At 36.2% G+C, this 24,510-nt stretch overlaps 1 protein-coding gene across 36 annotated transcripts in view; it reads left to right on the forward strand.

Annotated features, from left to right (window-relative positions):
• LOC106877732 (uncharacterized) overlaps positions 1-24,510 on the forward strand; it is a 195,289-nt gene extending 170,779 nt beyond the window's left edge. For 26 of the 36 annotated variants that reach the window (XM_014926720.2, XM_014926715.2, XM_014926708.2 and 23 more), the window contains 3 exons: positions 22,369-22,604; positions 22,690-22,993; positions 23,342-24,510. In XM_014926720.2, the coding sequence (XP_014782206.1) occupies positions 22,369-22,604; positions 22,690-22,993; positions 23,342-24,406 (1,605 nt within the window). In that variant the 3' untranslated portion in view covers positions 24,407-24,510. The other 10 variants (XM_052966572.1, XM_014926729.2, XM_014926721.2 and 7 more) reach the window with 10 other exon arrangements.

Here is a 24,510-nt window from a genome sequence, read left to right on the forward strand (position 1 = left end):
TTAACAACAGAAAACTCAAGCACTATGCATATTAAAAAAACACCATTGAACTCTTGCTAATCACTCAGCTACAGCTCCTCACTGTGCCACTGTCATCTGGCAAGAGTATATCTCTGGTATGGCTAGAATCACATCCCAAAAATGAGTCCTCTTTAGGGCTAGAAAATATTTCATTCCTTAAAAGCTGCCAACATTCTACAAGCTCAAGTTAGGCTCACAATGGAGTACTATGTCCCCATTTGGGACAAAACAGCAACTGTGCACACTGGCGCCCTGAGCCACAGCCACAAAAGAGCTATTCAACACTAATAGGTACATTACAGCCTCTAGCACACAAGTAGACTGTCTTTCTATTGCTATTGTAATGGTCTCTGCTTCTGAGAGCCAGCTGGTCTCATACCCCACTAGTTAGGTGCTCCTGACCCACTTGTGTTTCCATCCTTGTCACTAACCATAAATCTGAATCATTCCGTTGAACATTGGCTCTCTGGGATCCTCTCCCTGCTCACATCTTTCTTGTAAGTATTGACTTGCAACAGTTTAAACAGAACATTAACAATCAATTTCACCAATCTCAAAAGGCCTGTGAGAGACTGAGGCTCTGCCCCATTCTCCAGACTCTGCAAGTTAGAAGAAAATTACTTTCAATTTTTGCTAGAAGGATTTTTTTTTTTTTTTGTATAAGATAATGGCAAACTAATACACTTTTATCCCTTGTGTGCTCAAAATACTTATTTTGAGTATTTTAAAAATTGGAGATAAGTTTGTTGTATTATGGGATTTAATTTTCATAAAACAAGCTATGAAACCTTTGTATGTCTGAGGTATTACGGTGCAAAATTAAAACATTACTACTATTCTCATATTGAGTCACAGTACCCTGCGAAATTAATAAACCTTTTCCATAACCTTTTTTGGGCTGTAACCTAGTTTCATATAAACATTTCTAATATTAGCAAGGATAACAGTCACTTAGAAGAAACATAGCAAAAATATATAATTTTGATTGAAGTTTAATCCCAAATTAGACTGATTGAGCAGACATATAATCAATGAATGACATTGACTCATAGCCATCTTAAATTCTGTAAGGTAGTGAATATGGTTTGAAGGAAATAGGACTGCTTTTTCTAGCAAGTTAGCAATCTCTTAGATCTTGTTTCATCTCTTTGTATTTTATTAGAACTATTTTACATGTTGATTGAAAGGAATCTTTTTAACACAATCCCCTGATCTGTAGTCATATGAGAAAACTATGATGCGTGTAAAATATCTTGCAGAAAGAAAAAAAAAGGGTTAGGATCACCAACAAGATTATTGATATATCTGGCTATTTACTGAATATCTAAGTACTTTGCATGAGCATCTCAAATTACTAGCTATCAGCTGAGTCTTGGGCATTTAATTTCCTATTGAGCCATTTCATCTAACTTCTTCCATGTGCCTGCATTTTTCAGTTGTAATCAATAGATGAAGGAACCATATCTTAGAGCCTTGTGTCAAGCTATTTATGGAGCTTGCTGTTAAATTTTGTCTTTGGGATATATAGAATTAGCATGTAGAATTGTTGGCAACAGTTTTATTCTATGAAAGTTATTACAAGATTCTAGCTTGTGCAAAAGTAAATGTTATCTTTAAGTGATTGAAGAGCTTGTTGAATCAATCACTCTGTTAGATGTGAAGTATTTAATGTTTATTTCTGTATAAAGGATATAGTTATCTAGCAAATTTGGATGAAAATTAACTGTAGATTTTAACTATATCTGGTATTAAATTTTGTTGTCCAGAGAATTGCACTGAGAATTACCTCCCTTCAATTAGTTACATATTGACTATACTCACATTTTGAATATGAGTGATTTTTATCTGGTTATAGAGTAAAAATTAATTTCATTCATGAAGTTTATTTGTACTAGTTGGAACATAAGCTTCTATATTTGCTTTGTAACTGAATCATGTTTTAACCCATTAGCATATGGATTACTTCTATCAAATGCAATGCTTATTTGTTTACATTGTTTTAAATTAATCATGCATTATGTCATATTGTCTACATTTTGCTGGTGTGAATACTTATTTTTAGAATGACATTGTATGGCAGGTGTGAGAGGTCAGATCTGTCAAATCTGAACATAAAACAGGATATTTGGGCCAGATAAGGCCAGGTTAGATGGCATAACTCTTTTAAATGTATATTTTTCACACAATATGTACATCTCAGAAGTCATTGTAAGTTTTCAATTTGATCTGAGGTTATTTTGTTTTGTTAATTTGACAAATAAAAGTTTGTACAAGATTATACAGCGTTGGCCAAAAGTCACCTGATAGTAAGTCAAAACCATTTAATTCTAAGATTTGAATTTAATAACAGCATCTAAATATGAAACATGAAAATTGTTCAAACTGAAGTCCTTCTTGAGTAACACATTTTTGTATTCAATACAGAATTACAGATAGTATTTCTGGAATTTTGATTTGCTATCAGGTGACTTTTGGCCAACCTTGTATATACATACAATAAGATCAAAAGATCCTCTCTGAGCCTTAGGCTCAAGGCTGATTTCCTTGATTCTAATCACCCCCTGAGCAGGACACCTGTCCGCTGCAGGATTGCTCACTTTTGCCAGTTGAATGGACTGGAGCAACATAAAAATTAAGTGTTTTGCTCATTAACACAGCACATTGCCTAGTCCAGGGTTATCTTACCATGGGTGCAACACACTAACCACTAAACCACATTCACACACACTCTGACTCTCTTCCCAGCTTGAAGTTTGAGCTACATAATTTATAGAAGCTCTCTCAGTGCTAGAATGAGTTTTCTGATTGCTCTTGTTTTCTAGTTGCTTCAGGTGAAAAGAATTCAGCTTTGCAAATTTAGTTGAGGGTCATTCTATTACTTTTGCTGAGTTGTTCCAATAGGCCAACATATTGATAACTTGCTGTGGAAAAAAAATATGAAACATTATGTGGGAGACTTATTATATTGGTGATTTCTGAATCTGTTGAACTGTGATAGCCATTTAACATACAAAACTGGCATCCAGTTATACCATTATTCACCTTGATTTCTGTGGCAGACATTCTGTATTGATCATGACTTGACCTGGTGATGTGTATCTAGTAAATACATTCAATTCCATTCTGCCATAATTTTTTTCATTGACTTTTGTAAATTGAGGTGGCCCTTTTTTTATATTTAAGGTAACTGATCTTCGTGACTCATTGTGGCATTGTATTACTTACTGAAAGTGGAGGGTGTGAATGTAATTATGTGTTCTATGTGTGTGTATATATATATATATATATATATATATATATATATATATGAAGGAATTTCATCTTCTAGATGCTATTAAGGAATTTTCTTATCAAATACTCAAATACTCTCTTATATATGGCTACGATGCATCAATTTTTAGAATTTTTTTGATCAGACTATGTAAATTTAAAGTTTCATCATACACTCATACATGCAGTATCCTATCTGTAATACAGTTGCATTAGATTGTGCAGCAGTTTTTTTTTTTTTTGTTACATTCAGGAATAAAAATGTGCATTTCTGGCATATATGATATTCATGTATATACCTACAGTTACTCTTTTTCCACCTCCCTAATATCCATTTCTGATTTTTCTGTCATCATTGTCCTCTTTCCAAATTCAGATATCTTGATTTTTGTGTTCTCAATACCCAAAGGTTTTGGTCTCTACTCTGCAATAAATTATCTCCTTTGCATTGCTTAGCAATTGTGTGGTTCTAAATAGCAATGTTCATGTAATTGGAAAAAGTATTTGGTGTTCTATTTTCCTCATCAGAGCTTTCCGTTTTACAAGAAGATGAATGTCCAGTTTGACAGTGAATCATCATCTTCATCATCATTTAATTTCCGTTTTCCATGATGGCATGGGTTGGACAGTTTTACTCAAAACTGGTAAGCCAGGGAGCTGCACCAGGTTCCGATCTGAATTGGCAAAATTTATACAGCTAAATGCCCTTCCAAATGCCATTGTTTTGTTTTTTGTCTGAGATTCCAAGGGCTTGGCACCTTTATAATAGGAAGATCATTTTACAACATACATTTAAATATAATGAAAGTCTTTCCAGAGATGTAACTCCACATAAAAATTCTTGAGATTAAGTTTGTGGACACATTTTATTTTAGAGCATGGAAGACAGTGATTCGGAATCACATAAACCGTTAACTTCACTTAATCATTTATTAGTTTCAACAGTCTTCATTTGATATCCAGTTGCAACACTGAATTACAATGGAATTTTGTCAGTGACTAGGTTGCAGATGATGAGATGAAAATTTTGATACCAAATAAGTGATGAAGTATGTAGTTAAGAAGCTTGCTTCCCAACCATTCAGTATTGGGTTCTGTCCCACTACTCTACACCATGGGCAAGTGTCTTCTACTTTCGCCTTGGGTCGACCAACGTCGCTTGTGGGTTTGGTAGGTGGAAACTGAAAGAAGTGCATCGTGTGTGTACCATTGTCTAGACCTCACATGATGGTTGTACATAAGCATCATCGTCACCTATGAAAAACATGTCTGGCTATGAGAACATATTTCCTTGCTTGGAAACATGAAGAATGGCGACAAGAAGGGTATTTGGCCACAGAAAAATCTACCTCAACAAATTCCCTCTGACTCATACTAACATGGCAAAGCAGACGTTAAATTATACACACATTGTTATATTATCACGGAATTGTTTGGGATTGTATAACGTTTATTTTGTGTATCATGGGGTACAAAAATAAATTTTAATGTTACCAGATATAACATATTTGATCTCTATACAATTAAACACATTTTAAAGTTGACTGAGCCAAGATGAATTACCTGTGGTACCTTTCGTTGTCAACGTGGAAGTGACATTTTATTGAGTAATGTCTCCGCAGTTATTATTGGCTAGTGTAGGTTTGAAGGACAACAGGTACAAAATTGCAACTATCAGGGAATATGGACGTTGTAGATCTTTTATTCCATAATGGATACAAAAATAACTTCATTATCTCAGCACATCCGATGTGCTGGTCTGAATAGGTTTTGTGTAATGTGATAAAGATAAGGGACTTTTTTTGTCTACTCAATATTTATAATGACGGGTTGTTAATCGTCTTACAGAGTAATTTGCCTCTGAATCAAGGCAACAACAATAAATTCTGTAGCGATTTTAGTTGTGGTTATTTATATCAGTTTTCATTTCATCACCGCCTCTCACCTGTGTGTTCTACGTGAAGTTCTGTTAGTGTATGTGCCCAAACTTCACACGTCACGTGACAGACTAGTTGCCTCATTTTGAACTAATACTGGAGCGGAGATCATATCACGTGGCTATTGCCGCCATGTCGCTTTGTTCACGACGGAGCCCCGCCACGACTAATTACTTACTACCGTTAGTAACACTAGCACCCTTACTTCCAATACCTGCTATGTTCTAACTGCCGGGATTGGACAACTTTCACTCAGTTCAGTACGAACGTACTTTACCGAATTAGCATAGTAATGCTGTAATGAAATGAATGTGTATGTGCCCGAAACGCACACTGCAGCTGTCAATCTATGAAATTGTAAAATTTAATAAACAAATTAACAATTCTATTTTCTGACTAAATTAAACGGTCAATATCAAAGCTAACTGTCAACTTGTGACTTTCTTAATCTCCTTTAAAAAAACCTTTTGTCAAACGGGAAGTTTTTAATTCTCCTCCGCCGTGTACTTCAACTAATGGGAAGGCCAAAGAAATATGCCACCGACGAGGAGCGTCGTGCTGCAAAAGCCTTGAGAGAGAGGGATCGGAGAGAGAGAGAAACTGCAGAAAAAAGGAGCAGACGTTTGGAAAAAATGAGAACGTCTGCACTAAGGAGAAGACAGAAACGTGCTAGTGCTGGCAATGTTGCTAAGGTAAAGTATTTCTTAACGTGTGTGAATGAGAGATAGGTGGAGGGGTGCGAAAGTAGTGGGTAAACCCACGGTCGTTTCCTTGGTTACTAACATGTCGAAACGGCGGAACATAGTTTATACGCTACAAGAACATGTTCAAAATTTTCTTTCAGTTACTGCTGTTTTTAGGTATTAACCTAAAGCGTTGTAGCCGTACTATCCAATCAATATATCGTTTAATAGACGTTAGAATTATCTAATAAAATAAAAGGAAATACTTTTCATATAAATTATATATTACGATATGTTGACTGGTGTGTCGCGGTTAGATTGCCTTTGTTCAATTTCCTATTTTAGCGTTTATTGAAAATCAAGAAAAATTTTACGAAGTGTGTGTTCTTGTTAGCAGCGTTTAAGCAAACTATACATTTCATTATTTCCGTTTCGGCTTTACGCGTTACTTCTGAATAGTTTTAACGAGTTAGTAAGATAAGAAACAACCATTCTCTGAAGCAAGTTAAGATTTGTGGGGAGTATAATTCTGGTTCTTTGTCTCAGTAAGATAATTTGATAGTTGGTGGTGATGTTATATCGAATACGCCGTTTTTTCCCCTCTTTTGTGTGTTTATCTGAAGCGATCACAACTACTTTGAAATGGAATTTGGATTCCAAATAATATAGATTTTTAAACAGATTTTTCATTGTAGATTTTGAAAAATAAAATACGGCACAACTGAACCATAAGATTATATGAGGTAGGGTAATTAGTTTCTTCACTTGTATCTCACTTTTTGCGTCTTTCACCTCCTCTTACCCTTACGTAAATCGTATTTGTAAGTCTAAGTGAGCACACGTGACTTTCAAAGTGAGCGCACGTGACTTTCAAAGTGAGAATAGAGACTTCAAAGTGAGGACACATTTCATTTGCGTGACTTAAACAGCTTCGATAAAGTGATTTTTTTGCAATGCCTCGGCAAGCCGCATCCAGTGGACGTGGAACAAAAAAGCCGCCTGTGTCCAACGCCGCACGCAATCAACTCATAGATTGTTATGATCGTGGATCGAACTACAAGGACTTTGCTAAATCCATGGGAATTAATTTAAAGACTGCAAGCAGAATAATTTTAGACTATATAAAAACGGGCAAACGAGAAGCATTACTCAAAGGCGGTAGATGCAATGTGAAAGTTGATGATGAGATGCGTGCCTACTTGTACGAAGCAATAAATAACAATCCATCTATCACCTTGCGGAAGATAAATGAGGGTATGAGATTGAATTTGCCACAAAAACCACTTGTAAGCGATGGATGCATTTCACGAACTCTTGATCGCATGCTGCTAACAAGAAAAAAATTGGTGTGTAATATAAGTATTGAATTTTGTCGTAATTGTTTTTAAATGATTCTGTATAAATAGAACGAAGAAGTATCGTTATTTTCTCATTTATCAAAAATGAATCCAAGAAATGTGGAGGGAGGGGTCGAAAAGCTTCCAAATATTTTACAAAGAAAACAGTTGGATGTTCAGTTTAATTTTTCATTTCCTTAAGAAGTTTAAAAAAAAAAAAAGAAACTAGCAACAAGCTAGTTATAACTATACTGTGGACGGCTAATTGTAGTATTTTATATATATAAATAAGGTACATAATAATCATAGATACGAACATTCACATACTTATACATGCACACACATACTCAGAGGTTCACCGTCCCATTTCCATTGCACACACATTCACATACCTCCCTTTTACATACACACATACAGAGTTGAAACGCTGATTTTTTTTCTCTCACCCCTTCCTTTGTTATTCATTTATCACCCCTTACTTTCTCATATGTTGTGACGGAGAAAGACGGAAGATACACGACGCGCTCTTTGCTACTTCCTTTCTCTCGCTCAGTCAGCGCTATTACTCTTACTTCACTGAATTACTATTTTCCCTCCTCTCCCTTCACTTATACTACTTTTTCTCCTACTTTGTGGACAAATATATATAAAAACACTGCGGTCATTATATTAGGAGATAAATCGAAATCAGCTACATCACTGGTTCACTCTTGCGGTATAGTTTCACATTGCAGTTTAAATTAGTTCACTTCTGTCTCTGGTGCTCATGAGACAGGCATGAACGTCATGCATACTCTTCCTGTACACGTGCACAACTGATTATCGGCTCCGTTGTCAGTTGCTTGTTTATGATGCTAGGAAGCATCATGTATATTCCTGAATTTATGAACCTGGTCTCAGATCTTTATTCCTTTTCTATTTTCAATCTCCAAATGGTGTGAATATTGAAATTAAAAACTAAAATAATTATCGATTTATGTAAACTAATTCAAATGCCTTTTTTTTTTTTTTTAGCTCAATTTTTGTTTGAATTCCATAGGTAAACGTATTTTGTGTTTCGAGAGTAGTTGGAAGTTTGTGCCAAATAAGCAAGAGAGCACATTATAAAAAGCAGGAGTGGGAGTTGGCGCATGCGTATCGTTTATTTGGCCGACATATCTCTATTCTTCGCTGGAATATTTTTCTATCTTAATACTTCTTTCTTTATTATTATTCATATTATTTCATACTGTAGTCATGCCAGCTTGTGTTGTGGTAGGTTGTAAAGTAAGGGCTACCAAAGAAAATTCTGCGCTCGGCTTGCGGTTGCATAGATTCCCGCGAAACCCTCATCGGCGTCAGTTGTGGGTAAATGCTATAAACAGGCCAGACTGGATTGCTAGCGACAACGACCGTATCTGTGGCTTGCATTTCCACAGCCGATACCCCGTTCGTAATACAGCCAGTATTGATTATGTCCCTACAATATTTTCATCAAGGCCACAGGATGAATCTAACTTTGTTACCGAACAAAGACTGAAATGTTTCAACACTGTAAACAACAGTGCCACGAGATATCCTGATAATGTGATTGTAAGTTTGTTGGGTTCCATGTTATACGATCATGTAATGTCATTTTTAAGTCAGGGATTTCATTTGGAAAGTTCTTTTTTTTATCAGTTACGCAACTTTATTTTTGTCATGTACTTTTCTATACCCTTGTTTAATGTAAAGGGCTTATCTAGTTTTATAATTAAATAATATGCCGCTCACATCACTAACTTTAATAGGCAGTATAGTGACATCCACCAACTTACAATAAAGTATAAAATTTACTAATTGCTGCACATAATTAGAGAAATAAGTTGGTTAGATTGCATTAGCCTATGGATGTGACTGCTATTTCACACACAAGCTCCTTCAATTGACTCGATCCACTTTGCAGTTTCCTCTTAAAATCTTTTGCAAGGGATGTGCCATACCTCATAAAGTTTCCTTATCTGTTTAAATTCTTGGATTTAATTACTTGTCCTATAAAGTTGATCTATGTCTTGTATATCCTATAATTGTCGGTTACTTTTGCAGAATACCCTAACACAATAGTTATCTGATTTAACATAAACCCAGCAAATATGAGGGGAGTGGTTTAGTCGATACCATTGACAGTATGAATGAAAATGTAATATGTATTCTATAAATATATTACTATTCTTCTTCCTTTCTTACAATTTAAATACTGCTGTTTGAATTTAAGATTTTAAATACAAACGAAATATACATTCATACACTTAATATTTATATGTACATTGCCACAAGTTAAGTTGAAAATATGTAGGAAAGTAATACAATATTAAACTTTACAACTCACATCATTCTGTTATTGAAAGCGAACGAGTATACTATATTAAAGCTTTCGTTGTAGTTTATCTATCCGGGTATGTTTGTTTTTTGTTTTTCTGTTGTTTTTTTTAGAATTTTAGTTCATTTACGAAGCTAAAATATTGGTTGATCTTTTCAAATTACAAGTTACATTTTTAGACGATTTAATAAATCGTCTGTTGTGGCCTTAAAGCAAATCCATTACTATGGGTTGCTCTGTTTTCCTAGGGTGACTGACTAATCGCTTTCTTGGAATTTCTGTTCTGGTACAATCTTGATTGACTAGTTTTTCAAATGAGTGTCTTCATGATATTCATTCTGCTTTGTGCTCGCCACAAATCGAAATTTGATTTTTATTTTCTTTCGAAGCAGTTCTCCTTCAGCTCGGAAATAATCTAACAAAGCATGAAATATTTGATTTAGTCTTTGCTTAATTTCATTGAATATTGCACGCTGAAGGCTTTTTTATTTCCTCTTCTAAATGACGTTTTGCGCAAATTAGTGACGTCATTATGACGCCCTTACATCTATGACAAAGTAGTCTAGAAATGGCATTTGGGACCTCGTGTTTGTGTTGTTCTTTGACCTCACCCCCATCGGGTTTTTTTCTTTTCTTTAGAAACTACACATTTGTAGAAAATAGGTTGGCAAAAGAAAAACAAGCTCCTTGTTACCATGGTTACCTGCTGTGTTCTCTGTGGCTGTTAAGGGACGATGGCGTTTACCATAAGTTTCCGCGTTTTTTTAATAAATTTGAGGTCTACATTGAATTTGTCCGTACTTTCAAAATATCGTCTATCTTCAATCTATCTAGCTTGATCCGTATTAAATTAGGTCTATGCATAGATTCCATACCAACTATACTTTAGTCGACGAAGAAACAGCCTCTAGTAAAAGTACAGTTATGTCGCCGTCAGGAAAGAAAAGTTACAGCCGCTCCATGTAGGTGATGACCAGTCAACATACTTGTGTTAGGCGCCTACGTTCTACTCCTGTTTTGTAATGACTCATTATTCGTGGACAGAATCATTTTATTTTAGGCTACTTTTCCAGAATTCCCGTCTTTTCAATCAATTCTAATTTTTTAGATTCCTCTTCAACATCTATCTCATGAGACTGCATTCAGGAGATACTGTAAATTTTTTTAATTTGGACGTTCAAATTTTGGCTGCTGTTAAAGCATATAGAGCAGCAAACACTATTAGGATGCTTTTTTTTGGGGGGGGGGTAATAGAAGAAGTGTATTGTATTGAACATTAGATGTGTTTATCTAGAGCTTCAAACGGAATTTAAGTGTAAATATATAAATAATTTTAACATTTTTGAAATAGTTTATGCACCCTGAAATTAATGTGCTAAACCACTACTGTAATAGATGGGATGGTGGGGGGGGGGGGTCAAGCTGTACGTCATAAGTAGTAGAGAGACTGAATTCAAGATCTGCTTAAAGGTGGTTGCTTTCGTGTATGTATGTGTGTGTGTATATATAAATTTGTATAAACTGTCTGGCGTTGAAGCAGGCTATTTTCTTTTAGTGAGTACTTTACCATCGTTGTTAGTCAAGTTATTCTACAAGTCAAATTTTTAAAAAATATGAAATGAAAAATAAACGGAAATGGATATTCATTCGGGGTATAGTTACTGCGTTCATTAAGAGTACATTGTTGTATAGATGTATGTTTATGCATACCCAGGTAACGTAAGATACGTCTAGATAGAGTTGTTTTGTTAATGTATCTTTCATTTTTATTGAAATTTCAGTTTTTACGGTATTCGGTTTTGTTTAAAAGAAATATATTAGGCAGTAAATATTCGAAGAAGAAAATTAATAACGGGAGACAGCTTTGTAGGCCACCATCTTTAATGCGAATTTAGATAATGCGATTTAGTGAGTGTATCTGATTTTTCTATCTCCTACTTTTCTCTTAGCTGTAATGTGAAATGTTGGTTTTATTTCGGGGCGGGAGGTGGGAATGAGTGGAAGAGGAGAGAGAGAGAGATCAGTTGGCGCGTGTGGCCTTGTGGGAAAGAAGTTTAGATTGCTTGGTTATCTAGCGTTCCTAGATTTAGAACACCACTGCTAAGTTAGTCTATCCTGCCGGTTACTTGTTAGTGTTTTGCATTTTCCTCGTATTGTCTGTTTTTGCATATGTTTATCATCGCGCCATGTCTTTACGTACAGCTTCTAGTTCTTTTACGAAACGTAAACGAACCTATTTGACATTAGAGACCAAGTTAGAGATTCTTGGACGGGCCGAATCTGGAGAAGGTTCATCTGCATTAGGCCGTATGTTCGGTGTTGGAGAGAGCACTATTCGTTCGATAAAAAAAAATGCTGACAAAATAAAGAATTCCGTGTTATACTCCTCGCCGTTTTCTGGAACGGTAACCAGGATAGGGAATACCGCGTTAAAAAGAACTGAAAAGGTGCTTGGAACTTGGATAACGAAACAGCTACAAAACAAGAAGTTTAGCCTCAGCACGATATGTATTAGAGACAAAGCACTGGCTATTTACGAGCGTTTTGTTCAAGACCAGGGTGGAAGTTACGAACCTTTTGTTGCTAGTAAAGGATGGTTAAACAATTTTCTAAAGCGTACAGGCTTTGATTCGTTAAAGGTAAATTCCATTAATACTCGTTTAATTGTCAAATATCGTTGCATGTTTGCATGATAATTTCAACGAATGCCCTTTTTTTTTTCCATAACTATATTTCGTACGTTTCCGGATATTTCCGGAGTAACCTCCCCACTCGTAATGACATCACTTTAGTGCAACACTGTCGCCATCTTTGTGTGATCTCTGTTAGTTAAGATTTACAGCAGTTCATGTAAAAAGAGAAAAAAGTCCATACTCTTAGGATTGAAATTTAAATGGTAGCAAATGGTTCACTGTGTTGCTTTCGGTTGCAGTAATCAAACAGGAAGTGGTAGAAGTTTTTTCCGCTTTCCTGACAGCAACACAAGGCCACATATATACAAGGAATGGTTATCAAGGGTTAATCGGGCAGAATTTATCCCTTCGAAATACTCTAGTTTGTGTTCGGATCACTTCGAACGAAACTGCTATGTAAAAGACCCTAATTTACTCAAGCACTGGGGCATCAAAATAAAACAACGACTTAAACCAGACGCGGTACCAACTATCTTCAACTTCAAACCAATCCGACGACGAGGAGCGAAGAAGCGGTTTGAGGTAGATACAATAAAAATATCACTTGTATCGGTCGTGTGATGTAACCTGGCTTGATTACAAATTTAGCGAGCGCATTTAGTTTCGTCATTCCGTACATATTTACATTTCTTAATTAGAAATGTCTTACTTTTTTTCTTTCTCTCCTTTGTTTTTTTACTTTCGGATTTTTTTTCATATTTTAGCTGCTTACCTTTTTTTTTCATATTTTGTCAACGACTTCTGCAGTTGCATCCCTTGGACGTCACGTGATAGGTGAAGGCATAGTCATTTCCGTTCAGTTATCATAAATTCTTGTTTGCCTGCCTTTTTGGAGGGTTGCCTAACGAGCTTGGTTCGTGTCGTTTATATATTTTTTAATAATGGAGCCTACTTGCAAGGCAAAGTGGTGGTGTATTGTACATCAGTGTAGCTCTGATTCGCGCAAGAATGTTAGTCTCTATCCATTCATGCGTGGTGTTCGCTTTTTCCCCTTTCCTACTGCCAAGAAAGATCCGTACATGCGTCAACTTTGGACGCAGCTAGTAAGACGTGGTGACAACTGGGATGGTCCAAAAAAACATCATCGCGTTTGCTCTAGACACTTTAAAGATGGAGAGCCTAGCCCTCAAAATCCTGCTCCGACTATTTTCCCATGGACACCTGCTCAAACAATCTTTCCTAAAATTGATTTTAGAGCTCGGGACAGTAAAAAGCTCTATGGTGGTAAAGCCACTTTGGAGTTTCCTCTTCCTCAAGTAAGTTTTTCTTTTACCACTTGAGTGTCTTAAACTAGGCTTTATTGGATTCTACTAAATATTTCATATCCTGCATATATCAGCGATTCTTATATTTAAGGTATTGCAAGTGTTTACGAATGTCCGTTATTTTTCTTTTGATTTATCGATTGTAGGAACTTGGCTTGCCTTCCATGCGCATGCGCATTGATTTATTGGCATTCTCCCCTCCCCCTCCCCCGTTTTATTTACTTCTTGCAAACGTCGGTTTTATTAATGCTCAAACTGTAATACTAATTAATGGTTGGTTCGATAATTGAAAGGCTCCAGAGATTTCATATACTTTCTCACATTCATCATTATCTTTTCGTGGCTGTATTTCGATAATAAAATATGTTAAAACGGTGTAACAGCGATGTCCTGTTTTTTTATATTCATTTAAATCAAGTGGTAAAGTAATGAAAGCTTCTTTCTCATTATTCATATACCTGTAAATACCTTGAGATAATGGAGCCGGCAGATGAACCGCTACATGGTCTTCTGAGCAGCTCCTAGCATTCCTCAAATTACATAATGCAGCAATTCTTCCTATTACAGTCATAAACACAAATCAAAATACGGTACAGACACATTTAAATACGTTTTATATCTCTGAAATAACGCCGTCAACTGTATATAATAGTGATGATTCTGGTTACTTTGTCGGCTTCGAAACAAATTTCGTGTATCATTTAAAAAGAGTTTGAGTCACTAACTACTATATCGAATCAAACAACAAAATTCAAACTTTTTTTTTCTTTTTGACTAAACATTTATTTTTAAAATATACACATTGGAAATATAATCATTTCTTTATGGAGTTTGAATGGTGTATGTATTGTATAAGCTATTCGGTAAATTTTCAGATTAACACCCGCATGATTTTCACTAGGAGGTTAGGGTTAGGGAATTCCGTCCCTAACGGTAACTCTAACACCCTAGTGAAAGTCGTACGGTTGTTAATCTGAAAATTTACCAGATATTCTTGTATTCTGTTGAGTGTGCGGCCTGTAATGTAATCCTAGACTGATAAAAGATGGAGCAGTCATTTTTATTAGCATGGTAATATGTAATCCCGATTTGGATCCTATGTTAAAATGAATACATTGAAAAACAATGGAGAAATTTTCAGCTGATTAAGGAGTTTACAATTGCATAAAAGCTACAACTGAAGTGTAACACTTGTATGTGTACACCAAGCTAAATATTTTACTCGTTGTGGACATTCTTTACCACTCCAAATCATTTTCTTATTACCCTTTTCAAAGTTCATTCACTTGAAATATCTTCCTGGCTTCATTATACTTATTTCTTTTACCCTGTGAAGATTAATTTTGCACTTAGACAAATCGGTAAATGTTATTGTATTATAGTATTCTTGTTTAAACATTTGAAATTGACAGTAGAAATTTTTAAATTGATTAATTATCAGTACTTACTGCCACCACCTCGGGCAAATATTACCTGTATTTATACACATTGTTGAACATGTCTCTTTCGCTTCACTCCTTTTATTGCTGCTCCTGTTTTGTCGTGTGTGGAGATATGTTGTTCTCACTACAATTTTCGAGCATTCTTGAGCAATTTAACACTACAAAGTGCCTTGCTGTTTTTTCTACTGCAATTTAGAAACATTTGATAAAAAGGATTTGCGTTTTGTTCAAATTATTCGTTACTATGTGGAGTTGACAGCGAGAAAACAAGCTACTGACTAATAAAAGCCCGAAAGAAACTGATCGATACTTTCACGTTGCTGAAGCTTGTTATAAATAAACATAACGTAGATGTTGTAAATAAGTGATCTGCATATATCTTAAGATAAATACTCTGGGTTTTAGGGTGTAACGGAAGTTGAATCTTTTTCTCTCTCTCATCGGACAACGTGGTCAAATGTGTCTTTAAAATATGTAACTGCAATGATTACTACAGCAGCTTTCGGCTGTTTTTAATCAACTGCAAAATCAGACAAAACTTTTAAAAAATTAGTTGCGTCTGGTTCGGTGTGTGTATATATCGACAGTGCCGAGTTGGAAGATGTTTATATATAAATATTTTTTTTCTTGGTGTATGCACTTCAAGTTAAGTGGCATATGTTGTTTTTCAGTAATCTAAAGAATTGTGAATATTCTTTTAATAATGTACTTCAGCTCCCATCACAAAAACTGCTACCCTTGATATTTTTTCCACTATTCAACATCAAGGGTGGCAGGATGCAATAGAACAGTAACTGTTGCTACTGACAAGCGTCCACTCAGTCACACTGCAAGCGTGCGGTACAAGCTATCTTGAGTGTGTGTGTGTGTGTGTATATATATATATATATATATAATGGTGTTTCCTCCACCTCGTCCCCTAATTCTTTCTGGCATTGGTCGAATTCCGCATTAAATACACTACTAAATTATATTGGCATTTAACCAAAATGCATTGGTGTCTTCACCTTCGGATTTTCCACGATCTCATTCGAGATTCCTCCTCTGTGTGTCCCCGCCGGCTTTTTTTTTTCTTTTCATCAGTAGATTGCCTGAAGTTTACACTGCTGTATTAGTCAAGTTTATTTTCTTTTTAGGAGTAGAAACCAATAGTGGGGTTGGAGGGGTTTAACTACTATTTCTAGTGCCGTTAAGTGACTAAGGGCTCCCTCGTCTTTTACGTTAAGTTCAAGGATGCATCGGTTGTTTAAGCATGTTAGTGTGAAAATGATTTATAATCCAACTTGAGAAATTGTAATGTTCTTGCAAACGAATGACTGGAGTAAGTTACGCCTCAAAGTTCTGTTTTTGTAAAAGTCTATGCTACTTTTTTGCAGGTGAGCTAGTTAGTAATCGGTAAACACCAAATTTTGTGACTGATTTATTTCAATATTTAAGAGTGTTAAATTATAAGGCACAAAAAGTGACTCTCCCCATACACAACAGAATATTTAAGATATTTTCCCTTTGCATTATGTTTATGTTTCTTCGATCTTTATTGTCTAATTTCTATTAATCTGGAGACTCTACCCACCCCTCCCAAACTTTCATAAATCATCCGGTACATGTGCCGTGGTTCGATTCTTCTCTGCAACGCCAGTATTGAGAATGGTTCGTTTACTGGCAAGTGTTTAATTCATTTCCTCTTGTGGATTCAAAAGGAAGCCAATCACTTTTCTATTGTTTTCATTACTTTCTCATCATTTTGTAGTTTAATCAGTCTGCTAAGAATGACTCTTGGACAATAGGAAGTCATAGTAACTATTCCTTGAGCCCATAATGCATGTTCGATGGGGGAGGGTAACTTTGTAGTTGCACGATCCAAAAAGTTTTTTTTTTTTTTTAGTGTGTTCATTGCTAGCATGCTTTCATATTATTTTCTAAATGATCTTGCTGTGTCTATTTTAAAGCGAGGTGGTTACTAGAGCTGCCTCTTCCGCAAATTCGTTCGGGTATGGGGTCGGAAATAAAAGTTCTGTGTTGTGTCTGAAGAGTACAAGGTGTATGTAAATAGAACTAGAAAAAAGTACACAGATATTTTGCTATTAACGCATTTTAGAAACCTTGTCCTCAAATATTTTATGTGCAATGGAATGCCAGTGGCTTATTTGCTGTCATGATGCCTATTGTACGATGGAGACAGAAACAAAAAATAGTAAAATAGCTAACTTGCATAGCCCGCTACCTGAATCTACTACTGTATTTAGGACATGTTAAAGAGAGCTCTTTTCCTGGCCGTTGCCATGGCAACACTACTGCTACTGCTATTACTGACGTGTTGAACTTGTCTGTGTTGGTTTTCCTTATCTGACTTCTTTCCCTCCTTTCACTGCTGCTGCTATTTCCCTCCTTCCACTGCTGCTGCTATATCTGAGTTAACAGCAGGTTTTATCATGTGTAGATTACTGTATATTTCATAGGACAAACTGTTTGTGACTACCATTATTGTCCGCCATACTTAAACAGTTTATCAAAGCGAAGTGCCTGCTTTTTTTCCCTCACTTTTTCTCTGTATATTTACCTTTGTGCTGAAAATTAAATAGGATTTGGAAAACACTCGCTGTTGTTCAATTTTTCGGGAAGTTACTGTTATCATAAGATGACGGTAATCAATAAATCCTAGTGCTACATTTACTTTAGACAGCATAATATTCTATTCAACCTCGTGACCAGCATTTTTCAAACGTGTTTGATGTGTTTAATAGTGAATATAAATGGCTGATCTTTTTTTTCGCATTGCTGCATGGATTTGTTGAAGTTCTGATGAATATTGTGGAAGGACGAAATTTTTAACGACGTTATATACAAAATGCCGGCCAATCGTCATTGTAGCTATGGTACCTGTAAAAGTGATAGCCGTTATCCTAACCGACCGCAAATGAAAGGGGTTTGGTGGATTCCATTCCCTAAACCACACAAAGACTTACCGAAGTGTCAGCGTTGGGTGAAAGCTTGCGGTCGATTATACTTCACTGTTAATAACATCAAACCATGGACATATTTATGTAGCTTGCATTTTATTGGTAAGAACGGCCCCACTCCGGAGCACCCTGACCCTATACCGCTATTGGATTCTTACCAGGTTAATTGATTTTTTTTGTTATATATTTTTCTTCTGTATTGTTTGCCTTTGTTTTCTAGAGACATTTTAACATCTGGTGCGATTTTATTCGATTGGATGGGTCTGCTATTCAGTAATTGGCTTCTCGAAATATATTGTTTCGCGGTAGCTTTATTCCCGATCTTCCTCTTGCTATTACCTAGCTATTAGTTGCCATGTAATAGTGTAATAGCTAGAACTATGACTACGGATGTTCTCATTGGCTAGTGCATCTCACGTGGACTTACTACTGTCGGTCAATAGTCTACTGTTCCCCATGGGAAATAAGTGTGATACAGAAAAATGGCGGTGTGAGAAATATGAGAGTGGAAGCAGCTTTTGCATCATAGTATCATTAACGTAATTCTTTACACACGTTGCTGCAGCCGATTTTTTTGCACTGTATGGTTCTATATTTAGTCAAAAGCTAGCAGTTATTGCTGATTGCTCATAGATTTCCTTATATAATTATTTCTTAATTCTGTCACTCAACATGGCGTCCAACAACCTAGGCGATTCCCAACCAGAAACACAAAACCCTAAAGCATGTGTTTCTCCAAACCATATGAACGGTGTGGAGCTTATTGATTTAGATGAATCGTTACGAACTCAAAATATTATTAAAAGTGCTGTCAAAATTCTAAAGGACTATTGTAGGACTCAACACACAACTTTGTCTTTATTAGAGAAAAAGCCTGCTCAACAATTAAGCCGATTTCTGCAAAAGTTCTACACAGAGGTGCGCCAGGTTAGTGGTAAACTCTATGCTCGGAAATCGATGATTACGTTGCGTTACGGTTTACAGCGTCACTTCAAGAGAATGTCGCATTTAGATATTATAACAGATGACGAATTCATCGAAGCCAATGAAGTGTTCAGTGTAATTTTGATGAAATTGAGGGCAATGGGCAAGGATGCTATTAAGCGTAAGAATCCTATTACAGAGGAAGATATACAGAAAATTATGCTATCGTCAGCTCTGGATCAGGACAAACCACGAGGTTTGCAAAATAAGGTATTCATGGATTTAATGTTGCATATGTGTAGCCGCGGGCGCGATAATCTGCGGGAGATTTCGAAACGAGACTTCAGTATTGAATTATCACCTCAGGGTCTGCAATATGTGACCTTTCGGGTTGGAGCTGAACTGAACAGCAATGGGGATCCTCATGTTAATGAAGTACGCATGTATGAAATACCCGGTAATAAATGGTGCCCGCTGACTTCTTTCAAAAAATACATTAGCCTCTTAAATCCACTCTGTGATGCTTTTTGGCAAAGAAGCAAGCAGAATGTGAATCCAGATGAAGTTCCATGGTATGATAACATGCCAATTGGTAAAAACACTCTCGGAACTCGAATGAAAGAGATTTCTCGAGAGGCTGGTTGTTCTCAGATCTACACAAATCATTGTCTGCGAACCACGCAAATTTCTACGTTAAGGATTTATAATATGGACTTACCTCAACAATCAGGAATATCATATTTACTGCAGGTGGGTTGGTAAAAATATTGTCAGTTTCAGGAGTTTCTCACATTTAGTATCGTTATTAAAGAGTATCACATTCTTGCTTTGTAAATATTTATGACTTAATTTGTTTTTGTATTTTTGTTTTATCATGAAACTTTTTTTTTCTTTATAATTTTGTTTAATAATTGTGTGTGTGTGTGTGTGTGTATATAATTACATACAGAATAACGTGCTCACAAATTAAAGAAGAGTTGTTTTATTATATTCGGGAGCGGCAGAGCTATTCTATTTCGATCGGTGGTGGGTTTGTTCACAACTTGGTTGGAAATAAAATCACTAATTAAATTATATAGTGCGACGTTGTCAAAGCTTTTCTCTGGTCCCTTGCAGCTTCGTGCACTTGCCAGTTGGCGTAGGATTACATGTTGTTTTCTGTGTTGTTCGGTTGTGCGTAAGATTGTTAAAGGAGTTTCACCTTCTAGGGCTGAAAGGACTTTTCTTCGCTATTGTGGTTGACGACTGACCTGTCTCGGTGTTAGGTTTGTCACAATGAAGAGACGTAGGTAGCATATCCTTTCTAATATCTTTCTGTTGGTCGGTCGTCAGTAGCTGATCTCTTATCGTATTGGTTGTTCAGACTGCTTTCTTTGCCAGTGGACAAGTCACAGCAGCAGTCTTCCTACTAGAGAACTAGTCTTCCTTTCTATCTAATAGCATACCCACTCACTAATTCATGAACACGAGGTTCACAACCTGCCGCCATTTTAATGTTCTCGTTTTTATGGAATATTTTCAATGTTTATTTTTTTTTTTTCATTCCGCCCGTCCCAGCTTCTACACTTTTTATTTTGATTTCCCTCCATTCTTCATCAATCTAGTTTTTCACCGTTCAGTTGCAGCTTCCGCCCCACCCCCTTCTCTCCATTCAATAAGTAAAGCTTCAATCGCCCGCTGCAGTAAAGCAAATTTTGTAATTTGTGATGGTTTTTGTTCGGAAGTTTAAGGGCCCATCTTCTGAGGATAGTGTTCAGTGCCCTGTTCGATCGTGTTCAACTGTATTAAGTAAATTTCGCAACCTACCGAAGCATTTACGTTCGAAGCACAGGTTTAATGAGCCTATCGTGAAATCGATTGTAAGTCGAATCAGGAATTGTGTTAAGGGCATTGAGGATTTTTGTGAAGGAAATCTACCGGAGAAAGTCTGGTCGAATAGTAGCAGCAGTTCTAGTATATTTCATGCCGATGACAAATTTGAACAGTCTGTCGTCAACAGTGTCAGATTTCAGAATGAGACGAGTGTGACGTCCAGCTCCACCCTCACTACAACCTCGGAATTCCACGGAGATTCTCCGTTCGGGTTGCTTCGGAATGTTTGTGATAATACGATTCGCCACATACCTTTGCCGCTGATCGATTACATTAAACTGCCCCTGGTAAGTGGTCAAGGATATATATATAATATTCATCTGACAGCTTAAATATTGAAATTTAATAATTTCAAAATAATTACTTTACTTCGTAATTCAGATTCTGTTGACACAATCTTCAGTAATATTGCTGTTGTGTTTATCTATTTTTAAATTTAAATTTTCTATTGTGTAAATCTTTGGGTTGATAAGATGATGGCAGTTACAAATCAACAGACTTCGATTACCTTTTAACTCCGAAACAATTTTTATATAGGACGCTTGTCTTTGAATTTGAATTTAAGGAAAATGGAGAATACAGAGGGTTTCCTGTTTAATAACAACACGACGTATAGCACCGGTGTCCTAGCACAGAAAAGTAGTGTTCATTTCATCCCCAAAAGTGTTAGGTATACGAAATCGTCGCTTAGTTCTTTGAACGAGCTCCAGAGAACCTATCCTTGGTTACTGGTACAGTTGCGTCCAAACCAAAATCCGTTAGCTAGCTGTGCTGTCTGCCAGAAGTATTGGTTCTCCAGCACTAGGTCTGCTTTAAAAAATGCTTGGGTCCAAGGTAGTGTTGACTTGGGATCCAGCCATAGGAAAAGTAAACTTCTTCTGCACGAGAAATCTGAACTACATTCCAAGTGTATAGCACGAAGTTTAAAGGTAAGTAATTTTTGTGGTGAAGTAATTTCAATTAGGATATTAAGAATGGTCGACTTTAGTTTACATTAACATATTTTTATGACAACTTACATATATATGTATTTTTATTGCTTAGAGAGCTACCGTTCTCTGCTTTTTCCTCACTATTTCTCTCTACTCTTTTATTAGCTGGTTTGGAACTTAGATTTATTCTCCATTGCACTATGGATGTTGACTAATTTATCTCGCTTTTGATTATGATATAAACTTCAGTTTTTCTTTATTCCAACATATTATTTTTATACTTATGTTCAACTGTTCACGGAAAGGTGTGTCTTCAGTGAAGTATAGTGAAATAATTTACTGTTTCTACTGAAATAGTTTGTTCAGTGCTAGTTTAATAGAAATAAGTACCAGTCAGATATTGGGTCAATATCTCTCCAAAAACTTTCAGGTCTTGTGTAAGGAGACTAGCTATGAATTGGGGTGGATGTTGCGTAGCTATTCAAAATACAATGATATTTGTATCTTTCAGTAATAGTTTAAACTAATTATTTCTTATTGAATAAGTGGCTACAAGAATATTCTGGGTTTGTTTTGCAAAATAAACATATTCATTGAGATAAACAAGGCAGAGCTTAACTTGTTTTGTCATTTTAGTGCACTCTGAAGTTGCAATTATGTTATTTTTCTTCAAATAGTCTCTTTATGCTTACAGGCAGGACCTTCAAATCAAGTATTTTCCGGAAAGCCTGAGAACCCTAGGCGTAAAAAGATTGCTGCTGCCACTGTCTCGTCTGCACCAGTACTCATTCCAGATGATTCACCTCCTCAACCTTCACCTGCAAAAATTCAGAAAAAGCAAATTGATGATCGACGCTTTGATGAGCAACGCTTCCAGGAGCAGCGTTTCCAGGAACGGAGGTTTGAAAATCGTCGATTTGATGACCGGCGGTATGTATGATTAATTGGTTTCTTTCACCTCTTAATTTTGAACATCACTAGTGATTTTCTTCTAAAATGTAAATTTTCATTTCAGACAAATGGTTAACACTCAGGTATCTCAGATGGCTGCAAAAACACTACAAGCTCAAATGCCAGTCCAGCAGCATATGAGTGTGGCCCAGGTTTCTCAAAATATTACAAGGCCTGTTCAAGTGTTAGCTCCACCAATTCAAATAAGTGAGCCCAAACCGAAGCCTGTGGAAAAACCTCGACCACGAGAAAAACGAATATTTGTTGTCGCTGATCATCAGCGTTGTGTCATGTCCAATCTAGCATCTCTGTGGAAAAGTGGAAAGTTGTGTGATGCTGGTATTGGTAATGGCTCATCTACTGTGATGGTAGGTATATTGCTTTTAACATTAATATTCTCTGGCTGCAAATTAATTTACTGACTATTTAAAGAACATTTCATGAAACAAATGAAGAATGCATGTTTTCTATCAGACTAATCTTCCAGAAATAATAGTATTAGAATATCAAGTTCTTCCTTTGGGACTGGACCTGTTTCTTGCAGGAAATCGATATGATTTCTTGAATTAACTTATTTGTAATACTGACACATTATAAAACCTTGTAGAATCTTCAAGGAATGTATTTTTATTTCTAAGAGTGGTTTTACTTTTTTATGTTTTGTTTCCCATTCATATATTTCCCTATGTAATTGATTCCTTGTGTTTGTGTTTCAGGTGCATAAAGTTGTCCTGTCTGCTGTGTGTCCAAAACTGTTGTCAGTATTCAGTACAGATATCCTCTCTCACAAGTTTCTCCAAGTAAACTTTCCTGAAGAAGTTAGCACAGAAGCTTTAAATGCCTTTGCTGAATATATGTACAATGGGCTATTAGATATTGATCCTGATATTTTACATCAGTTAAAAATCATTGCAAAACGTTTGGACATGAAAGAATTTGAACAACTGTGTGATAGTCGTCTTCCAAGCACAATACCTCAGCAACCAGCTTCAACGGTTACTGTATTTGGTGATCTCAGCCAGATGCAGACCATTCTATCAAACCCACCCAGTATTACAGTTCCAACAGTTCAACCATCTCTGCCTTCATCATCCATCACATCAGTTACATCTCAATCTGCTCCATCTGTCACTACACAAGTCATTGATGTTAAACAAGAGATATCTGAGGCTGAATTAGCACAAGTTAAGAAAGATACAGCAGCTGTCTTTGGACAGGAATCTGAGGTTGCTTCACTAGATGCTAGTAAAAGTGGCAATTCCTCTGGTGGTTTTGTCATTGTTCCCAGTGTGAAAACTGAACCTGTAGGGCCTGAAGATGACAGGTATGGTCAGCTGAATAATCAGTCTTACGCATCTACTCCAGTATCAATCAGTTCTCGGATACCAGGTACCGGTTTGAATTCTACGGTTGTGTCCTCTTCAGAATTTGTTTTACCATTTTCAGACACCACAGATAGCAACACAACAAATGTATTGCAAGGAACGTCTAAATTAAAATCTAATGTATTTGAAAGCTCTCTAGTTTCTGACTTATCCCCTGTATCATGTATTGTAGAAAAAATGTGTTCTCAGTCCAGTCCCATTAGAGAAGACCCTTCCAAACCGCTAAATCGAACTATAACAACTCAGTCAATTGACAACATTGTGACTTCTGGTAGTAATGAAGGTGTCTATCCTGTAGGACTTTTTACAGCAGGAGGGGACAGTTTACCATTATCATCAACACAAGTTACCAATGTCAAAAATATAGGTTTATATAAAACAGATGGTCTTACTTGATATCATGAAAAAGAGTACATTTTCTTCTGTGTGTATGCGTGTGTGTGTATATATATATTTGATGGATCGAGTTGTATTTTTGTATTAAAAGACATTTTCACAAA

Source organism: Octopus bimaculoides, chromosome 3, assembly GCF_001194135.2.
Source record: "Octopus bimaculoides isolate UCB-OBI-ISO-001 chromosome 3, ASM119413v2, whole genome shotgun sequence".
Taxonomy (NCBI): Eukaryota; Metazoa; Mollusca; class Cephalopoda; order Octopoda; family Octopodidae; genus Octopus; species Octopus bimaculoides.